The 20861-nt window shown below is 48.0% G+C and overlaps 1 protein-coding gene across 1 annotated transcript in view; it reads left to right on the top strand.

The window, feature by feature from the left end:
- Positions 1-20861, top strand: part of Myo16 (myosin XVI) — a 328439-nt gene that overhangs the window by 296408 nt on the left and 11170 nt on the right. The window contains exons 33-34 of the mRNA XM_048341097.1: positions 6042-6200; positions 13358-13449. Coding sequence (XP_048197054.1) covers positions 6042-6200; positions 13358-13449 — 251 coding nt within the window. The remainder of the gene's footprint in view (positions 1-6041; positions 6201-13357; positions 13450-20861) is intronic.

The raw sequence follows: 20861 nt of genomic DNA, 5'->3' as shown, positions 1-20861 counted from the left end.
ATGTATTCACGTTTGTTATGCCTTGCACAGCACTCTTGGTATTAAGTCACCAGGCTTAGTTCCAGGTCATTTTTCTCCTGGGTTACAGAAACTTGGAGTCTGTCTCATGGTTACAGTAACCAGCCGAGATGCTAAGCACCCGAGCATTCCTCTTAAGCTCCCTGTGCTCAGTTTGCTCTCTTGCTCCTTCCTGCTCTGACAATTTGGGGGTGATCGGCAAGTGGGCTCCCTGGGCCCGCCCCGCTGCCCCCTCTGTCAGTCTGGGTCCTGCCCAACTTCTGCCCGGGCTTCTAGTCCACTCACTGGGGCTTTGGCTTCTGCCTCCTGGCTAGCCGTCAGGGAGCGATTGTTTCTAGGAGGGAGATTTACCCAGGGGTTTGCACGCCTTTCCCTCACGTTCTCTTTGCAGGCTTAATTATGTGCCAGAGATTGCCACTCAGTTAACCCTCGAGGGTGCGCTGTCTGCAAAGCCACCGGGAGCCACTCCAGGCTCCTTCTGGCCTTCTGGTGCCTTCTTCCTTGACTCTCCCTGCCCCCCACCCCACCCCACCCCACCCCACCCCCGCCAAGAACAAAGGCTGGCCTCCCTTTTCCCTAACTTCATCCCTTCTGCCTCAGCTCCAGTGCAAATCCCTACTGCCTTTCTTTTTATAGCCGTATCTTGACGTTCACACATTTTTTTTTTTAGTCAATGAACACTTTCAAAACCTCTTCTTACGTTCACACCCTGGCTCAGAACCCTTGCTGGAAGCCAGGTTTAGGAAGCAGCTGATACTGCGCGTGTGAAACAGCATGCTATGACCTGTATTCTAAAACCGGGGTTCCCTACCCGAACACTGCTGGCGGTCTGGGCCTGGTAAGACTTGGTGCGTGGCCGTCTTGTGTATTGTGGGGATATTTTGCGGCACCCCTGTTGTCAGCCCACAATGTGGCAGTCCAAACCCTCCCCAGCCACGGCCCCAAAGGGCGTGCGTGCCCATGGCTGTCGATGGGAGGCTGGGGGAGTAGCCTTCACCTCGTAGAGAGAACCCGAGTTTGAAAAGGATGATGCCCCCTGCCCTGGGTGATATTTTGCCGAATAAAATGAACACAGGAATGACTGCAGATTGTGTGTGTGTGTGTGTGTGTGTGTGTGTTAACATTTCAGGTTTTGTTACTCACTCAGTAGACTAAAACCCAACTCGATTATGTCTGCGTTGCGCCCTTGCATTTAATAATCATATCCTAATGTAAAAGCCAAGGCTTCATCGTTTGAGTTTCATCCCTGTGTATTTCTTTCTCCAGAGTGGATACAAACAGCAGCAGGCTGAGGTCAAGGAGAAATCCTGTTTATGGGTTCAGAGAAAAGGAAGCAGGCATTCAGACTAACTGGAGTTTCTGGAATCCACCAGTCACAGAGTGGACTCCTTAAGCAGGATCTTCCTTAAGGCTGTGTGTGCGTGTGTGTGCGTGTGTGTGTGTGTGCGCGTGTGTGTGGCTGGTTTGTTTTTGTGGTACTGGGGCTGTGTACCCAGGGCCTCCTGCTTGCTAGGCAGAGCCGCCGCCGTTAGGATCATGCCTTCACTCCTTTTCGATTTAGTTTTTCAGACTGGAGCTTACATTTGGTGCCTTGGGAAGAAATCTCCCCACCTTTGTTTACTATGTAAATGAAATGACAGGTGTTTATCACCAGACCCACCTAATTGACTGAAATGGGGTCTCACTAACGTGTTTCCTCCGCTTGGCCTTGGGCCACAGGTCTTCCTGTGAACCCCTCCTGTGTAGCTGGAATTACAGGCATGCACTCCTGTGAATTTTCCTCTCATCCAAAACACTGGTGACTGTGCCTTAGAGGCACGAATAGGAGGGTGAAACTGCTTGCTCTAAAATTCTCCGTGACACACACACCTCGTGTGCAGGAAGACAGGGTCCCTCAGAGCTCCCAATGCCACCGTGCTCCTGACTAGTTCTTGCTGGAAACCCAAGCATGGCTAAGCGCAGGACGCAGAAGCAACCTGGACACACAATGTGGCAAACACTTCTGCGCTGAGCTAGCGCGCGTCCCCGGAGTCGCGTGACTCGGGATTTCTGTGTTTAACCCTCCTTGTGTTTGAATCTAGAAAGGTTCACGCTGGTGCACAGCTGCTTTTTGAGTTTGAATTTAATGGGAGTGAGTGTGTTTAGGAGGGGGAAAAAAAATGCCGCCCTCTGGCTCGGTAAGCCCGGAACCCCTCGGCTAAGGAATGAACGAGAGCCAGCCAGGCAGAAGGAGGGACGTCATCCCTGACGTCACCGCGTCAGCTCCTGGGGTGCCCTCCTCCAGCTCGAGTGCTTGGCTCATTCGCACGAGGTGTGGGTGATAAGATGAAGCCAGCGCTGGAAGCCACCTGGGCTTTACACCAGCAAGCGGAACTAAGGGGTGGGGGGTGGGGGAACAGCAGACACAAAGGTGGGGAGGGGAAGAGTGGGGGGGGTGCTGTAGTGGCACTGAGTCAGGCGAGATGTTTGTGTGGCGATGAACACACACACACACACACACACACACACACACACACACACACCCCACCCCGGCCAGCCTCAGTGGTCTCCTCTTAAGCACAGGCACAGGAGGAAATGAGAATTGTTAGGAAGAGGAGGATAACATCAAGTACCAGGGCCAACAGGGACCTGGCACCTGGTGAGCGCTCAGGAGACGGGGATTCTGAGGGCACTGGGAGCAGTCCCGCTGTGGACCGCCGGCTCCTGTGCCTCGTGGCGGTGGGCTGGCTTCCGTGGCCCTCCCCGCCGTGGACCTGCCCTTCTGTGGCGGAGAACCTTCCTGGGAGGCACGTCCCGAAGACGGGGACGTGGTGTTGGTTGTTGATCTCCAGCAGCTAACGCATGTCGAAGGGCAGACACTCCATGGAATTCTGACCCGAGTGACGGGAAGACAATCTACAGAGAAATGAGGGCAGGTTCATTGCTGTGACTTAAGACAGCTGTGGGTGGGGGGGGAAGCTGGGGGGCCTCCAGCAGCTATGAGACCTGGCCAGACAGGTAGGCAGCCCATCCACATCCGCCTGTCCCCGTCTCTCTTGCCGCTGTGAAGAGGTCCTGGGGTGCTCCTGTGCATCCACCGCCCCCCCCCCAGCCGCTGCACCAAATGGCTTTGTCTTTACTTTTGTGGGCAATGGTCCAGCAGTCAACTGGAATCATTCCTGGCTCATCGGATCATTAGCTACAAAGCCTCAGGCTTGGCTTATTTTTGTCTGTAATGGAAGTGTTTTTTACATGGTGATTGTAGAGTTGATATACAGGGGGGGTTACAGGTACTGAGTCATCAGTACAATTCTTTTTGAACCATGTCTCCCCTTCCATCACTCTCTCCTGGTTTTTCCCTCCCGCCCCAACCCACAAGATAGACAGTTCATTTTCCACATAGTGTCTTAAGGTTTTTAAAGCTGCGACCGTTTCGCTAAATTCTAACTTTTAATTAAAGTATTTTAACTGATAAAAGCCTAAACATTGTTTCTGTGGGATGCTGTGCGCTGTGTCAGTTCATGTCCAGTAATGCAGTGCTTGAATCGGGTTGAACATCGGTCTTCATCTCTGTGTAGCGAAACTCAGCATACCTCCTTCTCGTTTCTTGAAATGTACCTCGTGTTAGTGCCATCTTTAGTCACCTGCTGTGCAACAGTTTACCCCAGAACCTCCTTCCTAACTTCCACGGACGCAGTCCTCCTAGACCGAGCTTTCCCCATCCCTCCCCCTCACCCCCAGGTTTGGTAATCATTCTGCTCTCAGCGCCTGTCTAGGAGACCAACCTTTTAAAATTCCACGTATGAGGGAAATCGCGTGGCTCTTGACTTTCTGGGTCTGTTTCATTTCACGGAATGATCTCCATTTCTCCTCAAGTTGCCACAGGTGACAGCAGGTAATTGTTGATGAGGGTGAAGAGCATCTCGCTGAGGGCACAGTGTTTCGGTCACTCGTTTCTCAGGTGACGGACACTGCGACACCGCTTTGGATCCTTCTGCAGCGCACATCATAGACGCCTCCTCTTTCGTGGACTGATTTCATTGCCCTTGGTGTATGTCAGAGCTGGGATTGCTGTCACCAGTAGATCTGTCTTTAGGTTTTTGAAGGACCTCTAGACTTTTCCATAGTGGCCGTACCACATTCTGCCAGCACTTGTCCTCTTTGGTCTTTTTTTTTGCTGGTAGTCATTTTAATTGGAGCAAGGTTACATAATAGACTGTTTATATTTCCCTGAGGGTTAAAAGTGTTGAGCGTTGAGCATATTTTCGTGTACATTTTGTTTGTATATATGCTTTCCTTTGAAAAATGTCTGTGTAGGTCTATCGATCCTTTTGTAATTGGATTGTTAATTTTTCTTGAGTTTCTTGTAAATTCTGGATAGTAACTCTTTGTTGGATATATAGTTCACTTTTTTTTTCCATTTTGTAAGTTGTCTCTTCACTCTGCTGATTATTTCTTTTGCAGTGCACAACCATTATAGTTTGAGATGACACTAATTTGGCTTCTGTTTCTTATCCTTTTCCTCTTCCCCCTCAAAAATCCCTGTCCCTTGTGTTTTCCTCTAGTCATTCCATAGTTTCAGGCCTCACATTTAAGTCTTTAATCTATTTTGAGGAGCTTTAAATTTTTATATTGGGGGATTGAGCTCAGCGCTTTGACTTTTATAGGCTCTCTCACTTGAATCATACCTCCAGCCTCAATTTTCCTAATGTAGATAATCATAGATCAAGACTCGAGCTTGACCTTGAGCTATGATCTTGTATATTGCAACCAGCTGGGTAGCTAGGATTCCAGCCTTGAACCATCAGTGCCTGGCTCGCAGTGGTCTGTGTAACTGTTGAGCAAGGGCGTCCTTCTGTCCTTCAGCATGGGGCATCCAGTTTTCCCAGCACCAAATATTGGGAAGACTGTTCTTTCTTTCAGTGCATGTGATCTTCTCTCGTGGAAACTCAGCTCAGACAAAGGACTGAATGTACTTCTAGATTCTCGGTTCCTTGTCTAGGTACCTGTTTTGATTCCGGTACTGTGGTCTTTGGATGACTCCTGCTTTGTTCGTTTTATCCAAAACGACTTTGCCTATTTAGCAGGTGTTGTAACGAAGCTCAGGTGGTGAGTGAAGAGCGGGCATGGAGGGAATGCGCTCCTCACCGCCTTGAAACATGTCAGTGTGGAGCTTCACACAGAGCTCCCAGGCCTGTGCGATCACCACGGTGCAGAACCCAAGGGGCCAGGGAGATGCAGACAAGAGACCCGGAAAAGTCAAGTCAGGAACAGCTGGGGGGTCGGGGCTAGGACTTCCTCCCTCCTTCCTGTCTCCTCCTTCTTTCCCCCCTACCTCGCTCCTAACATGAGATGACTAGGACAGGTATCATTCCGGAATTGTAAGTACTTGTGAGGGCCAGTGACTCGCAGGCTGCCTGGGGACTTCCGGAATCCCGTAGGGAAGTCAGCCTCCAAAGCCTCCCCAGGCTACGTAGTCGGTTAAACGCCTGTATTTGGTCCTCAGCTCAGTTTGGAGGAGGGCGTCTGTGCTCAGACATCTCAGGATGGGCATGGAATATGGAAGTCCTTACTTCGGCAAACAGAAGACATCCTAAACTACTTCAGGTTTAATTTTCCAAGATGGATAAGGAATCTTTCCTAATTACATTGAAACTGTTATTTTTCTTTGAAGCTATAATGTTGCTTTATTGTGTTTAGATTTAGTAGCTCAGAAAGCGCCAACACTTGGATGAATCGATTACTCTCCCATAGTGAGCAGTATTATATATGAAACCTATAAAAAATTCTCTATGAATATGTATTTTAAATGACAAGGTCTAAAGTTGATTTTCAGCACTTGATGCTTTTCTTTATGTCTAGCAATGTTGTGACAAAAACTTGGTGACTGTTCTGTAATTTAAGGATAAATATGAATGTATTTTAACTGTAACTAATACTTGATTTGATCATTGTTATTTCTTTCTTCCGATGTTTTTAACTCAGCTTTTCAGCACAATTTTCTTTTATCAGAGAAGAATAATTATTTCTAAACTTCATTTTAGGTTTTGAAACTAACATGAACCTAACTAGCCGGAATGATCCTTCAACATCAGAGATTGCTTCAGAGACTCAAGACAGAAATGCGAATACCAGTGGAATTCCATTATCTAATTCACTCTCCGGCGCTGTGACTGCTGAGAATGGGAATTCTGTCTCTAACGGTAAGCTCTTTCTTTCTAACTCCGACATGAATGGGTGAAACTTGTGAGCAGTATTAACTTTCTAGAGAGAATGAATTTAAAATTAAGACCTGGAGTAGGCTTAACAACTGGAAAAATAGGATATGAACTGTGAAATTCCACTGCAGGAGTTCCTGCGGGCTTCTCATTGGTTACACTGCCGAAGGCTAAAGGCAGCCACTCTGCTGACATGCCAGAGTTTCTGCAGTGTTGGTCTGCAAAAACCATCACACAGTGAATCTTACCTAAAGGAGAGGGATGCTCTCCTAAGACTTTGCAACTAAAACAAGACATTCTTACAATGATGGGTATGGAGGAGGATGCTAGGGGAAGGAGCACAAATGCTAAGCTGTCTCTAGATGTTCTAAGGGCATGGATGAGTACATCGTTTAGAAACTCGTTTTGCCCGTCCTAGTTGAACCTGTATGCACAGACATTTCCTCTCACTCCTAAGAGAAGCCTACATCTTCTCCTGATGCCTGGTGACAAAAATCCACACCCTTCTTCCTTGAGAACATGCCGAGAACGGGACAGAGCGTGTCTTGCTTCGCCTGATGGAAGGGTGTTGGAGAACTGTCAACAGTTCTGCAGTGGGGTGAGGGGCAGCGTGAATGCACGGGAGCCCGGTGTTCGATCGAGTCTCTTCTCTCAGGAGCGCGGGCGCTGCTCCTGAGTCCAGAGCGGGCAGCAGGAAGCCCACCTCCGCTTCTGCCTCCTGATACTCCAGGACCAGAGCCTAAACCCAGGCCCACCCAGGGCTGGGGGCGGCGCTCTGAAGAATGACACCCCTAGATTAGTAGACCAGGACCACCTCTCAGCTAAAGCTGATCTCAACCCCACAGTTGGAGCTATGTGCTCCCGGGGTACAGCTGTTATTATCCTCAGAGACAATCATCGTCTTCAAAGTATCCTTGACACTATTACTTTTTTTCCCCCAAATATGAAGACCAATGCAATCAAAAAGAACTGAGTACACAGCATACAAGGTAAGAAGCTAAGTCATAAATTACTACCAAAAATAATCAGCTGTAGTTTATCCACAGGGATTCAAAAGTTTGAAGTTCAAAGACATACTCCTTAAAGAACGCATGGCTGTGTGAAAACCCTGCCCAGATAGATTTTTTTAATGTGAAAATTCATTAGAAATGAGAAATTAAAACAGCGAAATGGAAATGCTGAAGTTGAAAGAATCAGAAATCACATGAAGGATACCCGAGGATGAATTAGAATCTTATTACACCCAGTTGTTTAAAACCGAAGAAAAATAACAGGGAAGGAAAGTGTTGTCCTTTCTAAAATGACGCGCGGGGAAGCAGAGGAAGAGAATGGACCTTCTGGAAATTGTTTTATAGGTGCGGTGGGCACAGGGAGAAGGTTATTGGATCCTCGGGAAAGAAATGAGTTTTTTGAGAAATGCGAGCAGTGTCCCTGGCTCTGGTGAGCACCTCGATCCGTGACCCAGTGAGGCCGTGGGCCGCATGCGAGCGTGCGGACCCGCGGTGGCCGCACGTGGGACACTTCCGTGTGACCCCGTGGTGCTGCTTTGAGCTCTCTGCTGGGAAGCAAAGAGCACCTGCAGGAGGCCGCTGCGGACCACGTCGTCCTGATCAGCGCGTGGGATGCAAGCCTGGCCTCCTCCACCAGGTGATGGGATGGAGGCGGCCATCGAACCGTTGTCCAGAAACGTGCTCATCTCCACGCATGACTAAGGCACGGTGCTTCTCCACCTCGCCTCCCCAGACGGGAGGTCCACGCGCACCCCTGTCAGCCCCGCGGTCGTGGAGTCCAGCACGGCTGCGCTCCGTGGGCCGGAAGCGCGACGCGGAAGCCAGCCCGCAGCCCCCCCCCCCCCCGCCAGGGCACTCGGTGCCACTCGGTGCCGCTCGGTGCCCGGCGCGTGGACGGGCTCCGCCACCCTTAGGATGGGCCACCCCACCCCTCCGCCCGCCGCCCCCACCGCACAGACGCCTCGCACCGGACAAGGCCGACTCCGCTCACCCCGTGAGCACCTCCAGCTCGGAGAGACAGAACCTCAGGGACCGCAAACAGGTGACTAGTCCAGAGCTGGGGACGGTGGCAGGAGAGGAATGGAGGGTGCGGGTGTCCACCGACGACCAAGCACCTCCCTCTTGAAGCTGCGGACTCATCCCCGTCTGCGCAGGCTGGACCGCGTGTCTGAGCGTGAATCCCAGGCCCACCCAACCTTCCGGAAGCAGCCTAGACCCCCAGACTTCTGCAAAGCTTGAATAAAAGCGTGAAAGGGAGACCAGTTATTTCTCAGGCTACCGCGAGGAGATACTTGTAAATAAGACCAAGCACGAATCTGTAAAGCAGCCCGAAGTTTAAAAATGATCAGTTATAACAAAGGAGCCCAACTGAAATCCAAGGAAAAATAGAATGACGTTAGGAACATGTTCTGTTAAAGTAACTGTCAACATAGATATTTTACTAATCACAGAAACTTTATCCTGGAAAGATCAAAAGGGAATTAAGGATATTTTTAGAAAAATAATTGGAAGGGTTACACATGGGTAGGCTCCTAATGCTCAGCAATACTAGAGAGATTTTTTTTTTAATTTTAAAATAAGGGAAGTCAGAAAGGAGGGAAGCCACTGTCTAATATTAAACCCGGATAAATCTAGCTTGCTGACGATTCCACCTGTGGCATCCCTGAGAGAATGCAAATGGGTGCACAGTTTCCAAATGAATAAGCGAAGTGAAATACAATGATGGGGCCTGATGGTTGAAAGAATCAGAAGCCTGGTGGAGCCTGCCTGGAATACCAGATACTTAGAAAGCAGAATTCCTCTCAAACGACAGAACGAACTCAAGTACAAAAATAGCTAAGTGACAGCACAAGTAAATGTTCAGCAAACTGAGTATCTGTCCTCAAGGAATCGTCTCAGAGCTTCTTAGGTAGATTCTCCCTACATTGTAAAGTGCCCCGCACACTTTTCCAGATAATGTGATTAAAGAAGCTGAAGGAGAAAGACAAGGAAGTCCCCACTGGCATAAATAAGCATTTTCGTCTGCAGGCACTGGAGGCGGAAGAACCAGCTGTCACTCAGGCAGAGAAAGATGAGGCGTGGCCCGGACACGACCATTCATGGCATCATAAGTCTGTGTGTCAAATAGTAAGATTTATAGAAGAAAATGTAGGGGAACATCTTATTTATAACTCCTCTCTTCCCTCACTTTTTAAAATTTTAGGTGATAAGCATTGAGAATTATGTTTTTTTTTTAATCAAAGAGATAAGGGCTATTAAAGAAAGACTTCACTGGGCACTGGTGGCTCATGCCTGTAATCATAGTTACTCAGGGGCTCAGACCTGAGGACCAAAGTTCAAAGCCAGCTCCGGCAGCCAAGTCCATTAGACTCTTACCTCCAATAAGCGACTCAGAAAAAGCTGAAAGCGGTGCTGTGGCTCAAGTGGTAGAGCGCTAGCCTTAAGTACAATGAAGCTGAGGGACATTGTCCAGGCCCTGATTTCAAGCCCCAGGACTGGCAAAAAATATAAAATAAGACAGAAAGAGATGAAAAACAGAAAGGAAGGAAGAAAGAAAGGAGAAGAGAGAGAGAGAGAGAAAAAAGACTTTATACAGGATGGAAAGGGAGAAGCCATTAAGAAAACAGAGAGGAAAAAAGAGTTGGAGGGAGACAGTGACCATCCTTGTACCCATATATTTAATTGTTCTGTGTTTGAATGAAATGACAATAGCTGTAGCTTGGGAAAGGGTCCTAAAAAACTTAATACAAACAGCTGTGAGTTTACTCTACATTTTAAAACCGAAAGCTAATTTTCTGTCAGTAACACTAGAAATATTCGTGGAATCTTTTCTTAGAATATTAGTAATATAAAATTAATTCTTTAGTATTATAAAGCTTTTAAACTACAGTTTGTGAATGGTATGCCCAGTCATTTCTAAGTGCATGATGCCTAATAAACAAATGATAAATATGCAGGAAGATAGCATAAAATGCAGTGTAGGTAACGAATAGATTACGTTCAACTCCTAGCATAGGTTTATACACCTCCCTTACACCAAGAAAGGAAACCCAGCTGTCTCTCAGGTCTCCTGCACTGAAGACTGGGTGGACATCTCCAGAGTGATAATGCACACAAGGACAAGTTGTTTCCGCTAAGGATCCGGTCTCTCAAGGCAGCCATGCTAACAAGCTGCTCTCTGTTGATAGATACCATGGAGACCTGGGTGAGTCTCATGCTGCCCTGGGAGTTGCTTAAAACTTAGCACCCAGTTAACTGCCACGATCCAAGCCTTAATTTTAGACACTTGGGAGGCAGAGATCCTAAGGTCCAAGTTCAAGGACAGCCTGGGCCAAAAGAAGTTCCTGAAACTCCATGGCGGGGCACGGCGGTGTGTGCCGTTCATCCCGGCTATGGAGAAGTGCCCATGCCCGCCCTCCTCAGAGACAGTGGGAAGCACAAGGCAGCAGCAGATCAGAGGCAGATCACAGCCCCGACCACCAGACCACAAAGCAAGAGCCACCCTCGGAAACAGCCAACTGGAAGAGCAGCCGGAGGCCTGGCTGAAGTGGGAGAGTGCCTGTCTAGCAAGCAAGAGGCTTTAAGCCCGATACCACCAAAAAAAAAACAAAAAAAACAAAGGAAAACCGTGTATACTGGTATTGGAACTAGGAAAGTGAAAGGGAATACCAAAATGGAGAGACACAGGGTAAAAAAAGACAAACAACTACAAAAGCAATACTTGCAAAACTGTTTGGTGTAAGTGAACTGAACACCTCAGGGGGGGAAAGGGTAAGGGGGAGGGGGGAGGGGGGTATGAGGGACGAGGTAACAAACAGTACAAGGAATGTATCCAATGCCTAACGTATGAAACTGTAACCTCTCTGTACATCAGTTTGATAATAAAAATTTGAAGAAAAAAAAAAAAAACCAACGGAACAGATCAACAAACACACGCATGCTGCTTTCACCTGGCTAGACTGCAGTCCTCACTGTGCGTTTGCTGATTGAGAGGGTTATGAATTTTGCAAATGAGCTACGGAGTGCTAGAGGGGAAATCCCTCCCCTCGTCAGTGCCGCACGCACTGAGTACACTGCTACGTGTATAGGACGGTGAGAACTCTGAAGCCAGTCATTAGCACTGATTCCTGACGCGCACAGCACCACCCTGGCTCTTTCTATGCAGAGGCACAAGATGAAAGGAAACGCTCAAAACGAAGTTCTACAGGAATGAGAAATAGTACTGTTTTCTAGAAAATGATCTTTCCTGGGAACGCCAGGGTCTGCACGCTTCCTCTGCCTCCCAGAAATAATTATCTGTTTGTTCATTTGCTGAAATATAGTTATGTGTGGGTAATTATAGCTATCACTTACTTTAATTGCCCTCCTTTTGCTGATGTTAACAGAGACTTAGATCTTTTTTTTTGTATACTTAATTATTCCCTGGACTTGTGGTTATTTATCATTAGATTAGAAAGCGGTTCGTAGCGTGAGGATGTGTTAGTTCTATCAAACAAAATATTGTTTATATAAAGATGCTTATTGAGTGGAGAAATGGAGATCTACAATAAAAATTCCAACAAGGGCACTTTATGATCAGTATGATTTTCTTTCTTGCTGTTCAATAAATATACATTTTATTGCTGAGCATCAGGGGAAAATAGCAATTAAAGGAGGCAGTTGTTACGTTTGAGCTGGCATTTATCTGTCGCTGTGAGGAGAAGGCCTTGGTTGCATTTGCGCGGCATTTGCACAACGCTCAGCCCCTGTGCACAGCCCTGTTCTCTGTGCTGACACGGGCTGGCTGAGCAGACACCCTGTGGAGCCCTGCACCGAGCCAGGCGCTTGAGGTCCCCGGTATCAACACCAGCGCCAAATCCAGCTCGGCCCTGTCAGAACCAAACCCTAGTGAACTGGGACCTGTGGACACGTGGCCTCCGTCAGCCGCACCTCAAATAGACTCAACCCACCCCTCCGGGGGGCCTTGGCGGGAGCCCCTAGAATGTGTGCACACACACAGTAGGACCGCATCTTGTTCGAGGTGACTGTGCAGATTCTGCTCTTCTCGCCCTTCTCCTGTTTTATTTCTTTTGGCCAACTCCCTGCCTAGTTGCCTGGGATTCTAAATGGTGCCTTGTCTTTGATCCCTGGCCATGTTGGAATTCTGGATGACTTCGGTATTCACTCTGTGGCTGTAGCCTTACTTGCTACTACTGCCCCCAGAGTCTCCATGAATGCTCCCCTGCCCTGTGGGACATTGCTACGGTTTCTGTTTGGGGACCGTTCCCTCCCACCAGACCCTACCTGACACTGTGCTGGGGCCCAGGTGCTGGGCTGTCTCTGGGCAGTGGATCATCCCCGCTCTGCCCGGGCATATTTGTACATTTAACCAGACGATCAATCGGCAGACCTTACTATGTGCCGCAAGGCCCGTGGGGCCTCCCGGAAGAGCAAATGCTCTCCTATAACTGGAAAAAATGCACAGTGATTTCCTAATGATTTTTAATTTAGGAATCATGTATATGTTTAATCAATTAAACAGTGCTAGTTAATTATGCTTTCCAAGGAGAGGAGTAATTGCTTCGGTGTTTAACATCCTGTAGGTGGAATCCACTCCACTGGCCGGCACTTACCCGTTCATGGTTATTAATCAGGTCTCTCGTGGTGATCGCCACGCCTCCCTCACAACCATTGGAAGATGCCAGATTTGTCCCCCGGGTGCCTTTCGCCGTGTCTACAGCACCGTGTCATGAGTCAGGGTGCGCCTGGAATCTGGGGTTGGGCGGCCAGGGAGGCCAGCCTGCAGGGTCTCCAGGGGAGCCCCAAAGCAGAGAACTGCACGGCACCCAGGCCAGAGTGGAGACGCAGCTCGGCTCCTGTCCTGCGCGACAGTCCCCAAGCGCCACTGGGCTTCTCATAAGTGGCGGCGTTTGGGGACGGGTTAGGACCTGCGCTCCGGTTGCTGCACTCATAGCTCTCCGTGCGTCCTCTAGCCGTCTGTCCCCGTTCGTATTCGCGGCTTGGTGACAAAGCTTGAGAGTCCACTACCGTTTGCTCACGTTTCTATCCATGAACACGCGTGAGGAGGTAAAGAGCGGACGTCGGGTGGGGGCAGAGACACGGCTTAACCGCTGCTCCCGTTGGCCCCCCCAGGTCTGCGTGAAGAGGACGGGTTCCCGCAGGGCTGCGGGGGCGGGACCGCGGCCTCGTCGTTCCAGAGGCACCGGGAGAGCCACACCACCCAGGTACGCTCGCGCGCGGGTGGGGCAGCACGTGAGCGGGTGGCACGGAGCTTCCCTCCGTGATAACCAACGCTCTTTTAGCCCGGGCTGGGGGCCTCGGCCCTGGGCTCCTGCAGCTGGGCGTTTTTCTCTCTTCTTTCTCCAATTTCCTGCTTATTTACACTATGTATGTGTGTGCGTGCCTGTGTATGTGTGTGCCTATATTAGTATGTATACCACCACGCAGGAGCAATTCAAAATGCCAGTCTTCTTTTGAAAGTGAAAGGACTTACATGACAAAAAAAAAATCAGTGTTGTTTCCATGTCACTGCCTCTTTAAATATTACTTTTCACAGTTGTCCTCATAAAAATACAGAGCTGCGCTCCAACCGTGAGTACGTTATCACCAGTACATGAGCTACTTCTACATGAGCCATAGCGTTCTCACGCGAAGCTGCTGTGTCATTTTATTTTGTCGATTGTCTACATTAAAAAAACAATCATCAGCCAACTCAGCTAAGAGTCTACGTAGTCCATGAAGTCAACAAATGACCTCTTTCACTGGGATATTTGGGTTGTGCGTGCATAGACGCATTGTATGCTCCAGGTTGGTTGTTTTTTTTCTTTCAAAATAACAATAATGAGGGAGAGACAAAGATCAATCATCTTAATCTTAACTCTTTCATTTTGATCTTAAAATCTGTTGACCTCCCTCGCTGACCCATTGGCTCCGGCGATGGGTGGGGATAACAGAGATATCCCCAATCTCCCTCCAGCCCTTAGAGATTTCCCCAGACGTCGTAGTGTTGGCGCCGGATCCAGTCCAGCCACGCCCTCCCTAGGCCTCTGCCGAAGGTGGGCCGGAGAGAAAAGCAGTGATTTCTGAGGGGAGTTCGTCTCCACTCTTTGCCGGCTTTGCGTTTGTTTGTGTAAGAAGCAGAGCGCGTGCTGGGAATGACCGTCAGGAACCATTTCCCATCCCCAGTTCTCACAGGAACCCGTTTTCCCATACGAACATCTCCGCCACGGCTGGGCCTCCGGTCACCCCCGCTCATCTCCCGAGGACGTGGCCGGCCAGGCTGGTCTTCTCCGGTGGGCTCACGGGCACCGGCAGGCTGGGGCGGGGCCCCCCCGGCGCTGCCCAGGAGCTGTGAATTAGGTGACACCGGGGTTTCATGGCCACACACGCCGTCCAGAATTTATCCCTCGCCTGACATTCATAGAGGAAGCGTGGACGCACCGGGGCGTGCCGCCTTGGAGCTTTTCTGTGCGTACGATTCGGCAGGAGTGGATCCCACCAGACAGGGGACAGCGGCGGGGGAGACCCGCAGCAGCGAAACTCAATGCGATCGCTCCTCGAGGGTGTCTGTCTTACTTAGCATCATCGGGGACGCGATGACATCTCCTAAAACGTGGGGGTGTCGTCACAGACAAAGAGAAACACCCAGGCGAGAGATCTTCAGGAAGTTTCACTCGGTCTGTGAGATGAGGGACTGTTTAGCACTGTGAGTCCTGCTTCTGGAAGTAAGCCACGCACAAACAGCAGGAATGAGTGTGTAGTGGTGGGGGGACTGGGGGGGGGGAGTTATTCTGCCTTTTCTGGTTTGTTTTTTTCCCCCAGAAATTGGGAGAGATTCTGGTTAAAAATAAAGGCCTAGGTGGCCAACAGCGGACCCTGGTGGGATGCGGGCCGTGGTGGGGGCGGGGGCGGTTTCTGCTTGGTTTGGACGTTGGGCTGCTGGGTCTGTTTTGCAGCTCTTGCAAACCACGGTGGAAAGACAGAGGGGGAGACGCCTCCCCGCTTGCCTGGGATGGCCATGCAGATCTGGGCCCAACCCACCATCGACCACTGCCGACCACTGAGGGGCACAGGGTACACAGGGACGCAGGAATGCGTGTGGCACCTCACGGTGACACTGGAGAGGGGACACCGCGCACAGTAGAGGAGCCCCCTTCGGCCTGGGTCTAGGACCACCTCGCCCGGCAGCCCGGCCTTTCCAGCTCACTTCCTGTCCTCCTAAGACAGACCCATGGTTTCTTCCATTTCCTTTTCTTTTTAAAGTTATTCTAAGTTGTCGTACGAAAGGACTGCCGCGTAGCAAAGCAGTTTATGGCTCCAGCGCCGTCGTGAGCAAGGTCACTCCTTTCAGCATTCAGCCCGCCCCGCCGCCACCCAGCCTGGCCTCGCTCTTCTTCCTTCTGCAGGATGGACGTTGAAATCTTCGCGGCGGTCTCCCCTTCTTCCCCGCCCGAGTCCCCGTGACCCCCTTTCAAAACACCAGCTTCCTGGTGTTTGGTTTTTCTGAACTTTGCCTTTCTATGTCATTACAGTCTTTGAGCTCTCCCTAGAACCTACCATATTTCAGTTCATATATTTGTATGCATTCGCATACCACCTAATATATTTGCTTATAAGCTAAATCTGGCTTCCATATATAAGGGAAAGCATGCATCCTTTGTCCCTCTGGGCCTGGCTTCCTTCACTTTAATGTAATTTTCCCAGATCTTTCATTTCTTTACAAATGGCACAAAATCATTTTCCTAATATATATATTTTACTTATATGTGTGTGTGTGTGTGTGTGTGTGTGTGTGTGTGTATAGGTGTTAGGGCTCCAAGCCAGGGTTGTGAATGTACAACCTACCACTGAGCTATACTCTACCTCTGAGCTCTAGTCCCACTCCTCCTTATGTTTAACATAGCCATCTGATTGGAGCAGTGTCAATAAATAGTGGTAGCATCTTCCCTCCAGATACGAAATATAGAAAACACAGTGTATATCATATTCTACCATAACTTCTTAGGCATTTGCAGACTCTGGTGGCTTTAGGAAAAGAGGAGAAGTCATTAAAATTCTTGGAAATGGTGAGAGCTAGAGCATTAGCCTTGTGATGTAGAAGGCTCCGTTTGTCCATGATGTGAACCATGGTAAAATATTCATGATAGCACTCGGCAGGAACGAGAGCATCAGTGGATAAGTGGCATGGTGGAATTCCGTGTGCTGGCCCTCGAGGGGAGCTTTGTGGACCCAAAGCTGGAATTTTGTAGGTTAGCAAAGCATTGCAAATTGCTTGTTGAAGTAGACATCATTTACAGCAACAATAGGATCGTTATCTATGTAATTGTGTGTGAGATTGGAGTAGTATATTTTTCAAGTTGGAGCTATTTGGCATGTTCAAGTCCTTTAGAGTGTGCAAGGAAGGAAAAATGACTTCTTACACTCTGCTGGGATTGTATGTCTCTGCTAACTCGGAAGGTCCCACAGCCTGATGCAGAAAGGCCAGAGATTGTATAGATACCTAGCAAATTCGAAAACATGAGGGACAGTGGCCACTGGACTGAGCCAGGAGCTATAATGAGTGAAATTCTTTCTCTCCTTCCCCCAAGATGTGTATCTCTTAAGAAGTGCACATTTGACACTGGAAACTGCAGCGTATTTGTGTGTGTGTGTGTGTGTGTGTGTGTGTGTGTGTGTGTGTGTGTTAATGTGATCTTTATTGAAAGAGTGATGAGCAGGGAGTTACAATTACATAAGTAAGGTAATGATTACATTTGTTTTTAAACAATGTTACCCCATCCTTCATTTTCTCCTGCTTATTTTTTGGGGAGTGGCTTGTTTGTGTTTACATTACCACCTAACTTCACCAGCTTTGCCTTCTGCCATCTCTTCCTCTCCACTGCTTGTCCTTCAGAGTCCTGTTGTATTGCATGCGTCACGATCTTTTATGTTTATTATGGGCATTTGCCCTACCTCTAGACAAACTTGAAAGAATGTTTCTTTTGCTTTTATTTCTTTAAAAAGAACATGAAAGGTTGTTTTGAACAATAGACATATCCAAATATTCATCATACAAAGCCATTGATGGTCTTTAATAAAATAGTGGCAATCTAATGCACAAGACCTTAATAAATATCTAGCCCACTCTTGACTTAACTGCCAATGAAAGCCATACTATAATCAATATAAAATTGATCCACATCAAGAAACAAATTGCTATATGGTTTGTTTTACTGCACCATCAAAGAAACCTTTTTGCAATGCCATATATCAGCAAAATTGAGAGTTACCGGGCACTAAGTAAACCCAGTACCTTCTTTCTAAATTTATTTTGTTTCTGTTTCATGGACTGCTTCAAATATGCTATAGGATAGAACCAAAACAAATTGTGTGTTAAGTGAACTAATGAAATATAGTCACATTTAGTTCATCTGTTACAAGATGAGTTTAAAGCTTATGTCAAAGAATAGAAATTAGATAATCCTTTCAAAATTATCCATCATCGATCTAGCATCTATCATTTTTAACCATCCATGCTTCTATTTATCAGCCAATCTATCAGTTCATATCCTTCTGCTATTCATTTAGCTATCATCCATCTATCTGATTGCCTGTCTACCTGTCTGCCTGCCTGCCTGCCTGCCTGTCTGTCTGTCTGCCTGCCTGCCTGTCTGTCTGCTTGCCTGCCTGTCTGTCTGCCTGTCTGTCTTCTATCAAATAGAAGAACACCTGGCACAGAAGATGCTTTCATAGCTTATGGTTTCAGGGAATCAGTTCTTACCACTCATAACTTATTTGTTAAATGCAAGAAATAAAGCAGTGAATTTAATTGGTAATCTCTAAGTGAGCAGTAATTTTATCTATATAGATACACAGAGATTCAGACAATTTTAAATCCTATATTTTTATAGTTTTCATCATAAATTTGTACTACATATATATCCAACACATGCTATGTTTCTAAATGCAATGTTTTAATACTTAAGCCACTAATGATTTTTGTCAATGAGGAGAATTCGTTTGTGAGAAATGCTAAATGAATAGGAAATCACAGTAGGGCCTATGTTTTTAAACAGGAAAGCAATTAATGCACATTCAAAATCCTGATGGAGGGGCTGGGGATATGGCCTAGTGGCAAGAGTGCCTGCCTCGGATACACAAGGCCCTAGGTTCGATTCCCCAGCACCACATATACAGAAAATGGCCAGAAGCGGCGCTGTGGCTCAAGTGGCAGAGTGCTAGCCTTGAGCGGGAAGAAGCCAGGGACAGTGCTCAGGCCCTGAGTCCAAGGCCCAGGACTGGCAAAAAAAAAAAAAAAATCCTGATGGAAAATTTACAACTAGCCATCATATCATATAGAGAATAGCAGAGCAACTGAGAAAAACACATTCATATAGAAATTCTAGCTATATTCAATTCAATATTGGTTTAAGAAAATTAGATAAGTCATTTAAACTAAAAAGAAAATATTTTATTGATTTTTTTGACAAAAGAGAGGAAGCAAGGAAGGGAGTAACGAAGAGAAAAGGGGAAGAAGGGAGGGAGGGAAAGAGAAAGGGAAGGAAGGGGAGGGAGGGAGGAAGGGAAGGAGGACTGTATTAAAATAGACATATAAAGACATGCTGCCTGGAATAGTATAAGGACTGAAAAATATTTTTTCATATTATTATAATATCCCTCTTTTTCACTGTCAGTACTCTGAATCTCTCTCTCTCTCTTTTTTTTTTTTTTTTGGCCAGTCCTGGGGCTTGAACTCAGAACACTGTCCCTGGCTTCGTTTTTGCTCAAGGCTAGCACTCTACCGCTTGAGCCACAGCGCCACTTCTGGCTTTTTTTTTAATATATGTGGTGCCGGGGAATCGAACCCAGGGCTTCACGTATGCAAGGCGAGCGCTCTACCACTAGGCCACATTCCCAGCCCATCAGTTCTAACTTTCATGTACTAGACGAGATCAGACAGATGTAGGCGTTTTAACTGGATCAACAAACCGCATCACCTCTAAAATTTGATGAAAATATGCCATGCGTGTGGTTTTTAGAGATGCTTTATTCTGTAATATTCTAAATATATTTTTTTTAGAAAAATAGAAGTCTGTAAAACACCCAACTTTGATCCACCTTAACCTTGTGTCATATTAGCTTCAGAAAACTGTACCTCCCGAGATGGCCTTCTCCTGACGCCCAGGGCTAGCGTCTCCCCCCACGAGCTCGCTCGCTCGCTATTCAGGGCACGTAGGAACCGAGCTAGGGAACCGAGTGGCTTGAGGGGAAGGGTGTGGGAGCAAGTTAGTGGAGGCCCACACTCCTGCTGGCCAATGGGCTTTCCCTCCCTCGGCCTGAGCATCTAGGGCAGCAGAGTCTGGCGCAGCCAGATGGGTTCCTTGGGTTCAGCACCGGCAGGGGGTTGCCGTCTGGGTGCTGAGGACGTGGTCATGGTGAAAGATGCAGGAGACGGGGGCGTTTGGGGCGGTGCTTCACACTTGGCACGTGTGAGAGTGTCTCCGGTGCAGGCAGCTCCTCTCAGAGACAGCGCTGGGTCGCCGTGGCCACACACTCCTTCAGAGCGGCGGGTTTATCGTCTGACAGGGCGGGCGAGCCACAGACCCAGCCTTCCAAGTGCGTCCCTTGTGTGGAACAACAAACCCCGCCGGAGGTGCCGGTCACATGACCAAAGGAAAAGGAAGGCTGGCGTGCGGCTGTGGGTGTCTCTCAGGGGTGGTTGTGGTGCTAATTCAACTACCTAAAACGGTCCCGTCAATTTATAAACCTCCAGAAGGGAACAAGATCTGCCATGTCTCCTGGTAACCACTCGCTTCAATGATTCATTTTCTTTCTATGTAAGACTACAGCTGTGACTCACTCCGGATACACTTGTCAATGCACTGCCAGAAATCCACGGCCTTCTGTGCTTTTTCCATGACCTTCACACTCGGCTTCAAGGTCACTCTCCTCTCCCTGGGTGCCACAGCTGACCCCAGGACTCCATAATGAATGTCAGTCAAACGAACAAACCAAACACACTTTTGGCAGAGCCTGGCCGGGCTAGGCAGGCGCTCTCCGCTCTCCGCTTGATCTACCCACAGCTGCTTGTAGGTTTACTTTTTGGATAAGATTTCAGTCTTTTTCCCCCTAAGCAGCCTGGTATCATAATCCTTTGTCTATATCTCCCTCGGTCTCTTCTGGAACCAGAAGGAAAGACTCTCACCACCATACTCTGCTCTTTGGTTGAGGTGGTGTCTTGATAAGGTTTTTCCCAGGCTGGCCTTGAACTCTGATCCCCCTGATTGATTCCTGTCTCCTGAGTGCCTTGGATTACAAATTTGAACCACTTCATCCGGCATGTTTATCTTATTTTCTACAATTGTGCTCTGTGTGTGTGTGTGTGTGTGTGTGTGTGTGTGTGTGTGCGCGCGTGTGTAGCCTAGTGCACTTTTGAGCTTATTTAGAATGCACCAAATGCACCCTAATCTCTTTTATATTACAAACACAAAGTACTCCATAAATTACTGGCTCAATTTAATTGTCATCTAGTAGTAGCCCCAGAAGAATTAACAGAAACAAACTGCTAAAACATTCCTTAGCTTTATTAAATATTTTTTATTGGAGTCTATGTTAAAAAAGAAAATACCCCCAATAAATTTGGTAGACACTGCCTCCC

The sequence above is a fragment of the Perognathus longimembris genome, chromosome 3 (genome assembly GCF_023159225.1).
Source record: "Perognathus longimembris pacificus isolate PPM17 chromosome 3, ASM2315922v1, whole genome shotgun sequence".
Classification (NCBI taxonomy): Eukaryota; Metazoa; Chordata; class Mammalia; order Rodentia; family Heteromyidae; genus Perognathus; species Perognathus longimembris.
This window is presented reverse-complemented; position numbering and strand designations above follow the sequence as displayed.